The following is an 18,896-nucleotide window of genomic DNA, read 5'->3' as shown; positions in this document are numbered from 1 at the left end:
ATTTGGTTTTGATACTTTTCTTGGAAAGAAAAACCAACGCTTTCCTTCTCATTTTTGTACAGGGCACCACTCCAAAGCCTTTTTGGATTTGTTTCCTCCGGCCAGCCCAATTCTCTCCACGAGCCCGGCTTTCTTCGTGCTTTTCTTGTAATTTTTCTTTCGAAATCCACGTTTAACTCCTAGCTATAATTCTACAAAACTTATCAAAATAATCATTTTAATCCAAAAACATAACAAAATAATACGGTAAAAAGGTAAACTGAACCCACAAAATAACAATATATCAATTGTCAATATGTTAGTTGAGGATGGTCTTAATATGTAAACTTAGGTGCGAGATGCTATTTTCCATACCAGTTGAAATCTATGGCACAACTTTATCAAGACCCAAATAAATACAACTTAGTCATAAATCTCTTTAAATAATGAATATCGTACTCATTTCCTTGATGAGCAAGAAGCCTCTTACCCACTCCTTTATGGGGGAGCTAACATCATCGCCACTGCTACTGTCAGAGGCTTCTTTCATCAGAAATCTAGCAACTCCGTTCTGTCTTAAGCAACTTCCTGCAAATAGTAGATACAGCAGCAACAACAACAACAACAACAAAACCTTTCCCCACTAAATGAGGTCGGCTATATGAATCCTAGAACGTCATTGCACTCAGTTCTGTCACATCTTCCATTAGAGCAAGAGAGAAAATTCCAACACAATGAACACATCGACAAAGAAACGAAAAACTGCTGCTTCTTAGCACCTCATTACAGAAGATACATCTTCCATTTTCAGAAGTTCCTTCGAATTACTCGTACATCTAGTAATACAGTGGACAAATTCTAATTTACATCATCTGAACAACTTGTATGGTCGAAATCACACGATACTAACCTACGTTGAGGTAACAGTAAACGTCAGGGTGTGATCTCTAGAGCACAAAATTAGACACCTAGAACTGTTCGATACTTTCAATACCCTCTGCCTTGCAAGTTGTCTTATAATGTCCAGTTTGGTTACACCGGCTACAATGGACAGTATGTTTCTCGCGATTCAGGTCCTCTACACAAATTCGTTTCTTTTCCGGTCGTCCTGGCTGTCTACGAAACTTGGGAGGTCGCACAACCTGGATATCGTCATCCATAGAAGACTCATCTGTCTTTCTCCATTCAATTTTTCCTGGGATAGGGTATATCTCCTGCGCATATGCTTCGCGGTAACTTGCAACTGTAAAAACTTTCTGTGTAAAGGCGTGTACGTCTTTTTGACAGGAGATGAGGGCAGCCACAGCATGGGAACATGGTATCCCATATAGTTGCCAATCACGGCAGGAACAACAATGGGTGCCAATATTCACAATGTCTGATCGATCTGGTGAAAGAACCTCAAATTCTACTTGATCAGACCGAAGGACCTGATATGTGGATGCATGGCTGATGGCTTCTATGATACGCTTCTCAGCAGACGGAGAAAGTACAGAAACCCACGAATTACTCTTCAAACGCCGTTCTTCAAACTCAGCCATCAATCTAATATGAATTGTCTCAATCACTTGGATTATGGGTAGCTCACGAGCTTCAAGAATCCATCTATTAAACTCCTCAATATTTGATGAGCGATGGCCATAACGTGTTCCTTCAAAATACACCAATGCCCAGCGGGAAGGATGAAATTGTTGTAGCCATTTTGCAGCTTCCGGAGATGCCTCCTCTATTTCAACCATCTTTTCTTTAAAGCCAATAGTGGTAGTGGCATATGCAGCATTCCATAGAAGATGAACAAGCCTTGAGTTCTTGAACTCTTTTCCAATGCTTTCACTCAAGTGGTGCATGCAAAAAGCATTTAATGAATTTGGGAACTTCCTTCTTATTGCATCTGCAATTCCCTTATGTCCATCAGATAAAAATGTGAGCTCCGGCATATTCTCACTGTTCATCTCTAGTGCCTTATGCAACTCTGACAGGAACCACATCCAGCTTTCATCATTTTCTACATCAACAACGCCATATGCAAGTGGAAATAATCCACCATCCGCATCAAACGAAGTTGCAGAGAGTAAAGTACCGAGATATTTACTTTTTAGCTGAACTCCGCCAAGCCCAATGATAGGCAAGCAACCATTCAGAAATCCATAAATGGACGCATGAAAGGACACAAACAACCGGTGGAAACGGTGATCTATACCAGTGGTAAATACCTCTGCAATGCTTCCAGGGTTGGTCTTCTTTATTTGTTCGCAGTATGAAGGAAGAAGGCAATACCCTTCCTCAGAAGAACCATAAATTGCGGCAAGTCCTCTTTCTTTTGCACGCCAAGCTTGCTTATACGGTATAGTAATCCCATATTGCTTATGGATGTCGTGCAATATATCCTTTGGTTTGTAATTGATGTTACCCCGCAGGCGTTCTTCTATAAAACTGACAATCCAATCAACAGAAGCCTGATGGTGCCCATTGTGTGCATTTCTCCCACAAGTGTGCGTCCCTTCAAGGCTTCTTATTGTAAAGGTTGGGGCATTAGGAAGCTTCACAGCCCGGATACGCCATGGACAGCCATCTGTTGCACACTTTGCAAAGTAGCGGATAAGGTCACTTTTTATGATGCGAAGCTCAAAGTGTTGTGCAATTGCAGCTTCTTTAATTGCATTCCTAAAGGCCTTGACATCAGGGAACTCTTGACCGACAACAAATGTATGGTCCTCCATGTGGCAAACAAAAGCAATCAGAAGCACAATTCTTCAACGTAATCATCAACTGTTCCAATGATTTGCTTCCTGGAAAGCGAAAAAATCTTTGAAGAACATCATTTTGTTGCATCTGACTGGAAACCCCCGGATATACATTCTCATAGCAACAAGTCTGCAAGAAGCCAGTTCCCCTATCAGTAAATTAGAAGAAACACATTGATTAGCCACTTCTCATGCTCTAACTGATTCTTAAAATTTCTTTGGTGCTCTTCACCCATTGAAAACTCAGCAAGGCTTCTTTCTAAGAACTATATAACCTCTCGTTCTTCTCAAATTAAAAGAGAAAACAAATCAATATAAAAAAGTACATTTTTCTTGATGGGTAGTGGGTACAAAAGATACATTATAATAAACAACTAAGGTACTAATGGCAACATTTTAAGAGAACAAAAGGCCGCTGAATTTACAAACTTTACCTACATATAGCTATTAATAGTAAAACTTCAGAGTAAAATACATAAACGTTCTAAATCAGGAAACAATCCAAGAACAATAGTTTAAATATGTACACTAATGTCAACAAGCTAATCACTTTTGCTATATAATCAAGGTACCAGAGCATGTTTGTTAATTATTGAATATTTTTATTGTGTTTAAAGTTTAAGTTCCAAAACACATCATGGAAACATAACAAAATTCAGTCCCCTCTGTCTGTTGGGGGGTCGCCAGATGTGATAAGACATATATACACATCATCCTAAACAAAATCAAAATGAAACACGGTAAACCTGATCAACAATTACAGACAAACTGCTAAATTACCCCCATTAAAAATATGAATCGACGAAAACAAAACTCCATGTTAAAAGATATTGTACATAATTTGCACTTCCAGTGTCTAAAAGAACAATAAAAACTGAAATACATGTACATGACACCTTAAACTTTGTGAAATTATTATCATCACTATTCTACTTGCATGGAACGTGGAGCATGGAGCATGGAGCATGGAGCATGGAGGGGACCATATTTATAAAATCACATTATAAACAACAATTAATTGTTTCAATTTACTAGGAAACAAAATTATAAAACTCAGAACTCTACATCTGCTTTACAAACTTACAATTAAGAAGACAAATTAAAAACATTGGTAAAATTGTAGATTTGATCTGAATTTTATTTTCACTGTTTTAAAAGAAAATGCCAGGATGTTGCGCATTGATGAAAAACCATATGCTCTCGTTACTAGAGGGTATGACATCCTTGCTTGCATAAGACACCATATTGGTAACATCATATTGAGAGAAACCAACAAATCACTCTTTTGGAATTTGTTGAATTATAAACTAATATAAAAACTCCATTCTGTACACGTCTCTCCTATACCATAATGGCTACAAAGGCATATGAAAGAAGCTAACTAAAACTTTCCGAGAACAAGAGCTGGGATATTGCAGAAGTTAATTAGAGAATCAAGCAAGCATAAAAAAATGCAAACATTAATCGAGAACTATGTATTAGTGCAGAGAATATAAGTAACATTCATGCAAGTTATCCCTATAATGCAAAGTGAGGGCATAGGTGAAGGAAATTACCGTGGAGAACCGTGGTAGTTATTGTACTTTATTGGCTTCTCAGACTTTCTCTTGCAAGTCCTTAACCTGGTCGAAAACCTTTTGCATTAATGCAGGGAACACTAATTATAACGCATATGTTAATTCCAACTAAAACTAATGCAGAACAATGCAAACAAATGCCCTGTAACATGACAATAACTCGACCATCCAAACAAATCCCGAAAACAAACCAAACCCGCATCAGAATTCGCATTGAACGATAGACAAACCAATCAAAATCACAAGATTTCATAGAAACCCAAACAAAATTAGGCAGAATCGAGACAACCCAATATCAGAGACAATTCAAATTCTCAGAATGTAGAGAAGCAAGCTGAAAAGAGAAGCGTCTGAAAGATGTCAACGACTATTCGGCTTTGATGTTCTTCTTCTGAAAGGGTTCCATGAGAAATCAAATTCTATAGAAATTCCGAACTCAAATTTGTGTTAAGCAAAACCTAGAACCTCATTTTCCCTATTCTTCCCAATACTATTTATCAACAGATAAACAAACAAATCCAAGAAAAATTGGAGTCAAAGTTCTATGACGGCTGCTTACCCGGTGATGGTATTCCTTCCGCCGCTAACAGCGTCTCGGTTTGCCTCTTCCGGCGGAGATGAGAGTTCAAGTGAGGCTGAGAGAGGGATACACAGGACAGGAGAAAGAAGCCTGCTTTCCCAAACGAAGAACACAGCCCACGTCATCCGATCCAACCTGAAAGAAAACTAGTCTTCGGCAGACCAAAGTACCCTTACGTAATTCAAACCCAAAACGACGTCGTAAGGCTCTTCGCCGAAGTGCAAGGGTAACTGTAGTGAGGGCAAGGTTGTCAAATCAAGCCCCCTGAAATGTCAATTCATGAAATTAGCTCCTCCAAATTCCAAAATTGTGTGCTTCTAATGCAAGGGGGTCCCACTTGGCATTATTTGTACGGTGGTATTTACATTTACAAAATTTTAGATTCGGCAAGTTCGTACTTAATTTGTTTTTGGGAATTTTCTTTTAAAAATAGCCCCTTTTCCAAAAAAAAAAAACCAATTCTAAAAAATTCCATTTTGTAAAACACAAGCTGCAATGGCAACTACATCAACTCACAAATATTCATTTTTTATTTTAATAGAACACAAATTTTTATCAGTGTCTCTATTTCCTAGTTTCTAGTGGCACCAATGACACTATAAGAGCAACTTCACATATGCTTATTGCCTTGAGGATTGGCAACTCAATTCACTCTCTCCCCTCCCCAAAACACTCAGCCCACTTGGGCAATTGGACCCAAGGCGAGCCCGATGAAGAAGTCGGACAATAATCACCTAACCCAGCGTCCACTGGCAGAGCCAAAAATTTACAACGATGGGGTTAGGAGTATACTGTCGTGGCTTGCGCTCCATAATTCATGTCTAGTATCACAAGCTGCCACCCGATTTGACGCCCTAGATAAGGTAGGCCAAAAATGCGAGTCTGAGAATCTGGAGGCTTCCAGGTGGTAAATTCACAGTTGTGGAGAGATTTAGCAGGGGGAGAAGAGGCGCTGAGAGAGAGTTGTTGGTGATGTATATGGAGATGGACGACGGATTTGTTGTGCTAAAAACAGTACCATAACCAATTGGAAACGAACTCAAGCAAACCCACAGGAAATATACTAAATAAAATGCAAAAACAAAGACACTGAAATTTTAATGAGATTTCTCCACAATTAATGTACTCAAAGCTAGGACAACAACTACAACTTTAATGAAGTGATGGCTGACAAGTGGAGCAGCAGCACCTTCTTCTTCTTCTTCTTGTTTGGGACTGTCGGCACCGAAAAGGCTCTAGGCCTTTCAATTTTTCTTTGCCTTTTACTGTTAGCCGAAAAGAGCCTACAATTTGGCACAAGGTTATTGGGGTTGCACCCACCTTGGCTCCGCTACTGCCAGCGCCTTGTAAGGCTGAAAGTAGTGCTTGTTGTTAGAACCAAGTGTTTATTGAAAAAGATCTCTGTAAACTGGGAGGAAATTCACCTTATCATTAATCAAGAAAACCGGCTTTATATAAGCCTTACATAACAGAAGGATAAGCATGCAACCCACGTTAAACACAAACCTAAACGTGGTGTATGACTAAGTCTGAAATAAAACAACTTCAACTGATCCCTACATTCTAGGGTTTATTTAGCCATGCAGTTATAACTGCTATCCCGAACAAAAACTAAGCTAACGTAGTGGATAGAACCACTACATTCAACAAACCTAATAATTCTAACATCCTCCCTTAAACTGATTACTAAGTATTCAGTTTACTCCTGGTTCCAGACACACTCCCATAAGCTCACGCATCTTCAGAAAAGCATCAGTCTTCAAAGGCTTGGTTAATATGTCTGCTACTTGTTCTTGAGTGTTGCAATGAACCAAATTCACAATTTCATCCTTAGTCAGCTCACGAAGAAAGTGGAAACGTACATCTATGTGTTTGCTTCGACCATGCATTACAGGATTCCTGGAAAGCTTTATTGCTGAGCTGTTGTCACAAAAAATCGTTGTGGAGTCTTGCTGAGTTTGACCTAATTCCTTCATTATTCTTCTCAACCAGGTTGCCTGACAGGCACATGAAGCTGCTGCTATGAATTCGGCTTCAGTTGTTGATAACGTGACCACAGGTTGCTTCTTGGAAGACCAACACACAGCTCCTGAGCTTAGCATAAACAAATACCCCGATGTGCTCTTTCTGTCATCTCAGTCACCTGCATAATCACTATCTGAATAGCCTCTGAGCTCAACATGTTCTCCCTTTTTGTAAAGAATTCCAAGACTGATCGTGCCTTTTAAATACCTCAGAACCGTTTTTGCTGCTGCCAAATGCATTTCGGTTGGACTCTCCATAAACCTGCTAATTAGGCTTACTACAAACATAGTGTCAGGCCGAGTGGCTGTGAGATACATGAGGCTCCCCACGATCTGTTTGTAGAAGGTACTGTCGACCTTCTCACCCGTCACATCCTTCGTTAGCTTGGTACCTGGAACAATAGGATTTTGCACTGGGTTGCAACCCTTCATATTAAATCTTTCTAAAACTTCATGAGCATATTTCTTTTGGCAGATGAATATTCCATCTACCTGCTGCAACACTTCAATTCCAAGGAAATACCTCATCTTACCAAGATCGGTCATTTCAAACTCATTCATCATTGACTGCTTAAACTTAGTGAACATGCATTCATCATTTCCAGTATAAATGAGATCATCAACGTAAAGGCAAACGATGAAAATTTTACCTCATTCTCCAGTTTTAATGAACAAAGTGTGTTCATAGGGACACTTCACAAACCCTTCCTTCAAGAAATAAGCTTCTATACGACTATACCAAGCACGAGGGGCTTGTTTAAGTCCATATAGAGCTTTCCTTAATTTGTAAACTTTATGCTCCTTTCCTCTCTGCACATACCCAGGTGGTTGTTCTACAAACACTTCTTCACTGATATCTCCATGTAGGAAGGCACTTTTCACGTCCAGTTGATGAATCGTCCATTCCCTTTGCGCAGCAAGTGCAATGACAACTCGAATGGTATCCAACCGAGCCACAGGAGCAAACACTTCAGCATAATCAACCCCATATTCTTGAGCATACCCTTTAGCCACAAGCCGAGCTTTGTACTTGTCCACCTCTCCATTCTCATTCAGTTTAGTCTTGTAAACCCATTTGACTCCGATCATCTTCCCACCTTGAGGTAAATCTGTCAATTCCCAAGTGTTGTTCCTCTCAATAGCTGTTATCTCGACATCCATAGCTTTCCTCCATTTACCACTTTTTGCAGCTTCATTGTAGTTGGTTGGATCGCTGTTTGCTAAAAGAGCCAAGTGCACCATGTCTTCTTCTTCAGATAATTCTTCTCCCATTACATAATCTCTCATCCACACTGGCGGAGCCCTAGGTCTTCTTTCTTCTGGACTGGATGAACTTGCTTCTGAGACTCCGTATGATCCACTATTGTTGCTTGTGTTATTTTCATTTCCATCGAATCCATCTTCATCTTCTCCCTGATTATCAACTTCATCAGCTTCAACTTCTTTATCTTCATCACTTTCATCCCATTCCAGATCTGCTATGACAGCTTCATGATGATGCTCATCCCATTCCCAGCTGCTATTCTCATCAAATCTAACATCACGGCTGATTACGATCCTCTGCGAAACTGGATCAAATAGCCGATAGGCCTTTGATCCTTCGCTAACTCCAAGTAGCACACATTTCATACTTTTGTCATCCAGCTTGGTCCTCTTATTGTCTGGAATATGTACGTATGAAATGCACCCAAAAACCCTGAAGTAACTCACTGACGGTATCGTACCACTCCACGCCTCCTCGGGTGTTTTGTTTTTGACTGCAAGTGTGGGACTCCTGTTGAGCACATGAACTGTCCAGTTTGCTGCTTCAGGCCAAAAAGTCTTTGGCATCTTCTTCTCGGTTAATAAGCTTCGAACCATGTTCATGATGGTCCGATTCTTACGTTCAGCTACTCCGTTCTGCTGCGGGGTGTAAGCTGCTGTCAGTTGTCGTTGGATCCCATTCTCAACACAAAACTCAACAAACTCGTGAGATGTAAACTCTCCTCCACGATCCGTCCGCAAGCTTTTAATACTTGCATCAGTTTCATTCTCCAAAAGACTTTTGAAAGCTTTAAAAACTCGAAAAGCTTTTGACTTTTCAGTTAAAAAATAGATCCAAGTCTTACGACTAAAATCATCAATGAAGGTGAGTAAATACCTCTTCTTGCTATTGGAGGTAGGCTTTATCGGTCCACATATATCTGCATGAATGAGTTGTAGAATTTGACAAGCCCTCCAAGTACTCCTTTTTGGAAAGGAATCTCTCGATTGCTTGCTTACCAAGCAAATCTCGCATATTCTTGAAGAGTCATTTATCTGAGGTAATCCACTCACCATCTTCTTCTGTTGTAGAGTCTTTAAGCCACCAAGACTCAAATGCCCATATCTGCAATGCCACAACTGAATCGGATCATCCGTGAGGGCATTGAAACATTCCTGGACATTGGATTGATATTGGGCAACAAGAGTGAACATGCGGTTTGCAGCCATAACCGTCTCTATGATCAGTCCCCTTTTAGGATGAAAGATCTTGCATCTCCCGTGTTGAATGAGAATAGCAAGACCTTTCTCTTGAAGCTGACCAATACTTAGAAGATTGTTCTTTAAAGCAGGCACATAGAAGACTCCCGTGATCACCTGAATCAATCCACTCACTTGTAGTCGAATGTTTCCTTTTCCCAAAACAGCCATACTAGTGTTGTTCCCTAGTTTCACAGTTTCTCTAAAACTTCCATCAAAATCAGAGAATAACTCCCTCTTACCACACATATGATTGCTGCAACCCGAGTCCAGGAACCAAATATCTTCTTTGATCTCCTGAGTATCTACGTACGCCATTAGCAACATCTCTTCACCAGCCTCTGCATAGTTGACCTTTGTTTCCTTGTCTTTCTTAGGACACTCATACTGATAGTGCCCTAATTCATGACAATTATAGCACTCAATTGCTGATTTGTCAAAATTTTGCCGACCTCTTCCTCTACCTCTTACACGGAAGCTTCCTCGACCACGTCCTCTTCCTCCAGAATTCTCTTCATAGGTCACCTTTAGTGCTTGCTCCTCCACAATGTGTCCAATCATCCGCTGCTCATGCACTAGCAAACTACTTTGCAGTTCATCAATTGAGAGAATATCTAGATCTTTGGATTCCTCAATTGAACAAACCACATAGTCATATTTAGGAGTCATCGATCTCAAGATCTTCTCAATGACTTCTACATCCGTCAATTTGTCGACATTGATCCTTCTCTTGTTAGCTATGGTCAGAGTTCGACCAAAAAACTCATTCACAGTTTCTCCTGTCTTCATGTGAAGCATCTCAAACTCCTTTCGAAGTGCTTGCAACTGTGCTCGCTTGACTCGAGCAGTCCCTTGATACTTCTGTTTCAACGAATCCCAAATCTCCTTAGCCGTATCCTTATTCAAGATCGTTTCCAAAACACCCCGATCAATTGCCTGAAACAGGTAGTTCTTGGCCTTTAGATCTTTCAACTTTTGATCTTCGAGCACTTTCCGTTGCCCCTCCGAGGGTGAGGCTGCTTCTGCTGCTGCAGGGATTCCATGCTCCACAATACTCCAGTATTCCTTTGAACGTAGGAAATTTTCCATAAGCATCGCCCAGTGGTCATAATGCCTATCCAGTTTTGGAATGGATGCTTGCACAAAACCACTTCCTTCGCCTGCCATATTCTCGTACCTCTTCACTCAAAAGATTGCTATCTCTCAAGCTTCGATCAAGAGCCCCAGGGTGGGGCTCTGATACCAAATGTTAGAACCAAGTGTTTATTGAAAAAGATCTCTGTAAACTGGGAGGAAATTCACCTTATCATTAATCAAGAAAACCGGCTTTATATAAGCCTTACATAACAGAAGGATAAGCATGCAACCCACGTTAAACACAAACCTAAACGTGGTGTATGACTAAGTCTGAAATAAAACAACTTCAACTGATCCCTACATTCTAGGGTTTATTTAGCCATGCAGTTATAACTGTTATCCCGAACAAAAAACTAAGCTAACGTAGTGGATAGAACCACTACATTCAACAAACCTAATAATTCTAACACTTGTAACCCATCCATAACAATGGAAGTTAAGTTGGGGATATAAACCTGAAAGTAGTGCTTGTAACCCATCCATAACAGTGGAGAGACTACTAATAAGAGGACCCATAACAATGGCTGTATGATAAAAGAGATGTGCAAACAACAGTCATTTCCGCCACGGCAAGAACCATTACAGCACAGACCATCACTTTAGCAGCCTGAGGATTCCCAGCTCCCAACTCATTTGAAACTGAAGCACGAGTACTACAAAGTTGGCAAAGAGTATTCTTTGAAAACTATGTAGCTACAAATCGAAAGTTTCTGTGTCTTTATCAGGATCAGGTTAAGAGGATACCTTGTTGTGGCTCCAAAAGCATATGGTATGAAGTAGTTTTTGTCTAAAAGATATGTGAGTATATATGTGAAAGAAAATAATGAGAAAATGATGCTAACTACACAATACATGGGTTTTGTGTTTTTATTTTGTTTTCAGTTTGAGAGCTATTGGCATGCATTCCACTTTATTGTTATTTTTCTCTTAAGTTTCTTCATGGGAGGAGTTCATGTACTATTATGGAATGCCAATAATATAACTTTTAGTGTTTTGTATACAATATTGGTGTTTACTATTTTGTCCTTCTAATATTAAAGCATGGTTTCTTTTTGTTTTTTAGACAAACGATAAGATAAATTCAACTCAACTATGGGGAGGGGAGAGAGTTTGAACTCGGGACACAATAGATTGAAGAGGAAGATCCTATCCACCACTTTCAAAATATGGTTTCTTAGTCATGTCATTTAACTAGGGGTGTTTTATTTATTTATTTATTTATTTAATTTAACCATAAGACATTCTCCCTTAATATCATAGGTTAACAATCTCACACCCTAGCTCTCAATATCTCTCCCACCGATAACAATCTCTCCAAGTGTTTTCTTTGTAATTTTCATACAAAGAAGAAAACCCTAACGTTCTATTTATATGTATAGGCTTTAATTACATCAAGGAATCCCTCATGAACAAATAAACCTCACTAAAAAGGCTTTAAAATGCCGAATAAAATAGGTAACGAGCAAAGCCGATTGGGCGCTCAAGGCTGCAACTTCCATTATGTGCGCTTCTTGTTCCTACTAGTTGTTGTTGAAGAAGTTGAGGTTATACCATAAAAGCAATTGGCAATATGGAGAATAGCTCAACCTCTTATAAGTCCTTGCAAGGTCCTTCCTCTCACCAATGTGGGATTCATTCTCAACAAGCCCCCTCACGTGTGACAAAGTTTTAAGCCTAACACGTGGACAACACAAACGGGGTGACGTGGAGCACGTTGGCCATTGGGCTCCACACATGGACAACTTGTTCTGAGACCATAAAAAATTTGAGGTTCCACCATAAACCAACCGGCCATATTGGGAATAGCCCAAACAGATCGCTCAGTTGGCCGCCCATACCAGATGTTTCCATTCCACCTTGATAGTGATCCGATAATTCACAACATAAAAAGCGTCGTCACAATTTAAAGAGCCAAATTTGAAATTGGAAAATAACACCTATATTGTCATTACTTTATCGTGGGATTTAGGACCTTGAAAGTTTCTCCTCAAAATCTAGTGTAATTTTCAAACTTCTTTCTTCACAAGTTTGTTTTGTACGTTTGAGTTCGCTCAGCGCTTAGAAATGGACTGGATTTGATAGTTCACTAGAATCAAGGCAAGTGAAAGAAGAAATGAATAAATTTAGTTTAAGTTGCAAGTAGAAGATGAATTACTCATGAGTTATGAATGAAATTTCTAACTTCAATATCCACAATATTGTAGGTTATCATCGATACTATATAATTTATCACCTTTAATTCCTATAAATTATATATAAAAAAATTAAAAATATCATTTCTTGTCTACTTTCATTTCTTGTCTTAGTATACTTTAAATCAAGTTCAAATCTTTTGCACCCAAAATTTTCTGTGACCTCTTTGTAACCTCTCATTTGTTGATATCTAGTCATTTATTTAAACTCCACTTAATTGTATTAATTAACTCTTCAACTTATCTCCTCAATAAAAAAGTGAAAAACTAAAGATAAATTAAGTCCAAATGACACATTTTATTCACGTATATAAGTCACAGAGAGGCCACGTAAAGTTTTGAGTGCAAAAGATTTAAATTCCTTTAAATTATATGATTTATCTAATTCAATGGAATTCTAATTAACACCAGATCAAGAACCAGAAGTAACACTATAGTTAGTTATTCCATCTTTTTCATGAACTGAAAGTTTTCATTGAAAAATGTAACTTGAAAAAAAAATTCATGGCCAAAGGGCAAAGATACCAAGGCAGCAAACACTTAGTATATTCTATTATTTATTTATTTTTGTTCTATATTTGGCTACACTATTAGTGTTCAATTTTATAATAAATATTTAATTAAGTATTACTAGGGGTCCCAAATGGACCAATGCTGCATATCTTCGTAGTCCATTGACTCGACATCACCTTCATAGTACTTGTTTGGACTGGAATTATCAGTGTCCCACAGGTCTCCCCCTAACGACGACGGAGCCTCATGGCAATGAGCCCTGCACATGTACTGCATCCACATCTTTGGCGAGTCCAACGGCGACTCATTAATCGCCTGGATTTGACTCGGAGACAGTCCCACCGTCACTGGCGCTGAGCTCAAACCCCTCGACGAGTCACCCACCTCCTCCTTTGGAAATGCCTCCATTGGCAGCTGCTGTCGTCTAACCCTCAATGCAGCCTCTTGAGCCGCTAGTTGCACGTCCATTGCGCTTGAACTGGCCGGCCTCGGAAGACTATCAGCCATTTCAGGAAAATTAAGCGCCGCCCCACACCCTTTGAGGTGCAATGCCGCTGCATCATAGGCCGCAGCTGCCATTTCTGGTGCCTCGTAGCTTCCTAGCCATATTCTGGTTTTCTTTCCTGGTTCGCGGATTTCGGACACCCATTTGCCCCATTTTCGCTTGCGAACTCCTTTGTATCTTGCCGGAGAGACGCGGCAGTCTGCAGCCTGGGATTCCATTAATGAAGGGGTTTAATTAATTTCTCGGTTTTGTGATCAGTAAGTGTTTGTTGTTTGATTAACAATTATGTGTGCAGTTATGTCTCCTTTATATATATATATATATATATATATATATAAATACGTATCCAGGTATGATCGTGCGGTGATTATTAAAGCATTAGAGGGGAGGGGGTGGTGGAGTGAGTTTCCGAGTAGTTACACGTAAGTGGGAAGATGCTGGCAAGTGGCAATTGATGCATGTGCATAATTTCCATAGCAATCAAATAATGCCACGTGATTATGTTCACACAGCCATAGTTTACTTACTGTTTGTACTTGTATAAGTGCAAATATGTTGCATGTCATTGTCTAGGACTGGTTCTTTACACCAAGGAAATGGTATAGTGCACAAATCTTTGTGAACGTAAATAAATAAGATATGGATAATTATACCACTTAGTATACTCTAGTAGTATTTCTTTTTATTTGTAAGTAAAAAATTTAGGTTTAAATCTCGTAAATAACGAGTTTGATACCAATTTTTTCATCTACTATTTAGTGTAAATATATTGTTGTGTAAAAAAAAAAAACAAATCCTATAATCAAACCAAAGTGAAATACATACAATAACTAGAGCCCCTAACTAATACCGTTGAAAATTATGAATGAAAAATATAAATAACCCATTAATGCAGGAAATTATACAATTAACTAATGAGCAAAATGTAACTGTTATCTTTAGAGGGTAAATTAGGAATGAAAAATCAGTTCAAACTTTGACCTCAAAAAAAGAAAGTTTGCTTATGTGGAATGTTGGTCAAAGGGTATAATCTAAAAATGGATAATTTTTAGGCTTTCTTTTAAATATGTTAGCACTCAGGTTAAAATCGACTTTTCCATATAATTATGTCCTTAATCTCTAATCCTTTCTTCTCTTCCTCTCCAAAACAGTAGAAGTCACATATATAGTAGACATTTATTAACCAACCAGCTAGCTAATTAACAAGAAATAAACTAATATGCTTGATAATTAATATTAAAATCTCGCAATCTTTCTGTTTGTTCTTCAGTAGTTTCACGACAAAGAAGAAGACGCATTGTTAGAAAGATGGAAATTTGTTCTGCTTGATTTGTTTTTTTAACTTAAATTCTAGATAAAAATTGTTTTCCTTCAAATTCAATTGGTAACGTAAGTTCAACCCAATCAACTTTTGAATGGCCACCGAAAATATTTGCCTAAAAGTTAACCCTAATTGAATTGTGTCCGTACGTCCATGCACCCGTACCTTATTTCTCATCTTAGTCCCTACCAATTCGATTTGGTTTTCTACATCCCATGACTCCCATGCAATCATGCATTGCCAAAGTGGAAGATTTAGAGAGAGAGCCTCTCGATCAACCATTAGGATTCTCTCTAATTTTCTTTCCATTTTCTTTCCTCTACTCTCACATTTTTTATTTTGTTTTTCTTTTTTCTATATAAAATTAATATAAGATATTGACATAACTTAACCGTAACCATTCAAATAAGAGACGATGAAAAAGAAGGAGAAAAAAATAAGGAAGAGAATCCAACTCCTAACCAGAGACATGCATGGTCAAGCAGGGTCTGGCGGTTCACGCGTAAACCGTACGTCGGGTACAGCAAGGGACGGTGCGCGGGATCCATTCAGTCAACTCAAAAAGTTGTTTCGATCATTGCATGCATATTTTCCTAGGTTGTTGGTGACAAAGTGCTCCATGGATGACGAACCAGCTGGCAGTCGTCAAGCTTAGCTAGAGACAGCCTGGTTGAAACTATATGACTAACAACAGTGAAGGGCCTGACCTGATCTGGTCTGACCTGAGCTGACCGGACCCCTCCAATCCAAATTAGTATAATACTAGCTAGCTGAGCTCCAATATATATTACTTTAGCAAGAATACGTGTCCACGTGGTGTTATACCATGTAAACTATGTGCTTCGTTTTGATGTCCCCATCAGATGATGGATTCCGAATCTCAGACATATCTACACCTAATTTGACAAAGAAAGTTTTAACGAAATTGGTCTGTCACTATTCATTCTTAATCAAAAAATTATTTTGTGTATGAAAAGTTCATAATGGATCAGGCTTTTTTCTTTATTTACTCTTATGCCATTATAGCGGGGTCCACAATGATGTTAACATTTCTTTCTGGGAAAACTTTATTTTACATTATGCTATTAAACTTATGCTAATTTTCAGCCAGCTCTTCATGCTTCCATCATGTTGTCGATGTTATGCAGCTCTTCTTCTGTCAAATTATTCAAATACTGTTCATCGCCTTCTACTAGCTCTGCATCTCTTTCTCTATCTTCTTTCACCTTGTAGTACATTTCTAATGTTTCTTCTTTGAAATTTTGAGACTTCCAATAAGGCTGCTAACTGATTCTTATCTTGCTGTAAATATACATCTTTTCTTCATCTGCTACTAATATCATATCATACCTAAAATCTTCAAACTCAGCTAAGGCAAACATTTGGATTCCTCTAAATTTTAAAATATCTTTGTATGAAGGAGTCCACCTATGCGAGGAGATAGAGGATAGTCTAAAGGACTCTTCATTAATCATGACTATATGCCTAGCTTTCTCCTTATGTATATGTACATATCAATCTGGATGACTACTAATAAAGCTTATGCAAATTTCTTTCCACATTTCCAGATAATCTTTTGCTACTTTTATAAGTTTTTCAAGAAATCATTCTAGTTGGGAAATACGGTTAATGAATATTTTATCAAGATAACCAAACTCCAATAGTAAGGTAAGAGTAACTTCTACCACATTATGCTTTTTCTGATGCTCATAACTAAAATGCCATGGTCTAAAATCTCTCATGTTAATCCTCACCACAGCTATGCTAACGTTTGGTTTACAAATACAATTCTATGTACTATCACAAAGACATGGAGGATACATCTTTGTAATAATATTCATCCATGGTTTTGGATCAAAGATGGACTGATACAAGGCGCATTGTCATTGTAATTGTAGCTCTTTCATGGATTGTGATGCTCTGATCAGGATCTCATTTTGCATATCTGTTAGCATTATTCTTAGTTTTGCTTTCGAAATTTCTTCTAATAAAATATCATCTAATATTAAGTCTAAAGATATATTCCTAAGAAAACTTTCATATTTTTCTTTTTTGTCTTAGTCACTTAGATGTTGATGCTGCTCCATTTCAATATATTCTTCTAAGAGCTCAATCTTAATCTCTTCTATGGGCTCATTAGCCTCTTGTTCTATGGGTTCAATAACATTTTTTTCCTTTATTCTTATTCTGAACCTATTTTCAATTCTCTTTTCAGGGTGTCACTTGTCTTATACTGCATTCTAAAAGCTTGGAGTTCGTGGTTCATTTTGGTAAACTTACTGAGTAAAGACTCGTGTTCTCTAGAGATGACTTGAAGGTTGTGCTCAAGAGAATGAATATGATGCTGGCTTTGATGGAAATTAAAATTAAAACTATCAAACTCTTGTTCCAAGGCTCTAATTAAGTTTTCATGACCTAACCTCATGCTTGGCTGCTTGATTTGGATATTCCAAAAATTATCTAAGAGAACATGTTGCCTATCAGAAAGCCCTGGTGCTCTTGACCTATATCTCAGGGTTAGATTTTTGATTCCTTCAACAATATTGCCATTAAAGTTGAAAGTAGGTACTGATGATGATGCTGGTCTGTTTATGCTATTTTGAAATCCACTGAATTGTGGAGGTTGATGGTGCATCATTATGCTATTGAAAGAAGCTCTTCTGCCTTGCGGCCTTGTGTTATTTGCTAATGATGGTCCACGATATTCCATACTTGTTCAACTCTTGATAAAATATCGGCTAATGTATTGTCATTACCTTTTATATTTTCAAAAATTGGTTTAAAACCATTTCCTGTAATTAAATCAACAAAATTAACCCATCTTCGGGCACAAAATTAACTCATCTTCGGGCTGCCTGTTTATTAGCATGTATCTTATTATAATGAGAAACTATGTTTTGACAATATGTTCTAATCGTAAATACTTCATTATGTAAAAATAAAGAAAATGCTTCAAGTGAATTAATTATCCCTAAAATTTCTAAATCTGTTGATGGTAATCTTGACTGTTCATCATTAAATTTTCCTGATTAATATCTACAAATTTGTTCGTCAGTCTTTGGTGACTCCTTATGCTTTTTCTGGTATAGTATACTTGCCCATCCTAATGATGAAACATCTGTTTCAACTATCTTGTAACTATCATCTAATGGTAATGTTAATGGCTTAAGTTTAGTTATTTCTTCTTTTATATTTTGAACTAATTTAATATCTTCATTATTACAATATTTTTGTCCTGTTTTGCTAGTTTTACTATGTAATATTGCTATTTTTCTTCCTAAATCAGGGATAAAATTTCTTGCATAATTTAACAATCCTAAAAATGCTTGTAACTGTTTCTTATCTTCTAATTTGTCTTGAAATTCTAACACCTTTTTAGCTATATGATCTTGTAATTGTATTGTACCTAACTTGATATACATTCCCAAAAATTCTATATCTTGCTTTTCTAATGCTATTTTATTTTTGCTAATCACAATTCCATTATTGATAAATTCTTGTAATACTATCTCTAAATGCTTCCTATGTTCATTTTTATTTTTACTATGTACTAAAATATCATCTAAATAAACACTACAAAAATTATCATATTTTTTGAAAATTTGATCCATCTTTCTTTGAAAGATTGAAGGAGTATTTTTAAGTCCAAATGACATAACTAGCCACTCAAAATGTCCTTCTGGACAAGTAAAAGCTGTCAACTCAATTGATTCTTCTGCTAATCATATTTGCCAAAATCCCGGTTTACAATCAAATTTGCTAAAATATTTACTCTCTTGAATTTTATTTATAAGCTCATCCTTATTTGGTAACTTATAACTA

General features: G+C 37.8%; 2 protein-coding genes across 3 annotated transcripts; both read right to left on the bottom strand.

Annotated features, from left to right (window-relative positions):
* Positions 1-728: 728 nt before the first annotated feature.
* On the bottom strand, positions 729-5,011 carry LOC126601821 (uncharacterized). 2 transcript variants are annotated; one of them, XM_050268589.1, is made up of 3 exons: positions 4,860-5,011; positions 4,280-4,345; positions 729-2,872 (listed from the first exon to the last, which is right to left on the bottom strand). In XM_050268589.1, the coding sequence occupies exon 3, from the start codon at positions 2,697-2,699 to the stop codon at positions 948-950; it is 1,752 nt and encodes a 583-aa protein (XP_050124546.1). In that variant the 5' UTR covers positions 2,700-2,872; positions 4,280-4,345; positions 4,860-5,011; the 3' UTR covers positions 729-947. The 2 variants fall into 2 exon arrangements, with proteins under 2 accessions (XP_050124546.1, XP_050124545.1); XM_050268588.1 differs by having other exon boundaries at positions 729-2,853.
* An 8,252-nt stretch (positions 5,012-13,263) lies between these two features.
* LOC126601822 (ethylene-responsive transcription factor ERF022-like) lies at positions 13,264-14,046 on the bottom strand. Its single transcript, XM_050268590.1, has one exon. It carries the CDS (start codon positions 13,969-13,971, stop codon positions 13,366-13,368), a length of 606 nt encoding a protein of 201 aa, XP_050124547.1. The 5' UTR covers positions 13,972-14,046; the 3' UTR covers positions 13,264-13,365.
* Positions 14,047-18,896: the final 4,850 nt, after the last annotated feature.

This window comes from Malus sylvestris, chromosome 15 (assembly GCF_916048215.2).
Source record: "Malus sylvestris chromosome 15, drMalSylv7.2, whole genome shotgun sequence".
NCBI classification, from domain to species: domain Eukaryota; kingdom Viridiplantae; phylum Streptophyta; class Magnoliopsida; order Rosales; family Rosaceae; genus Malus; species Malus sylvestris.
This window is presented reverse-complemented; position numbering and strand designations above follow the sequence as displayed.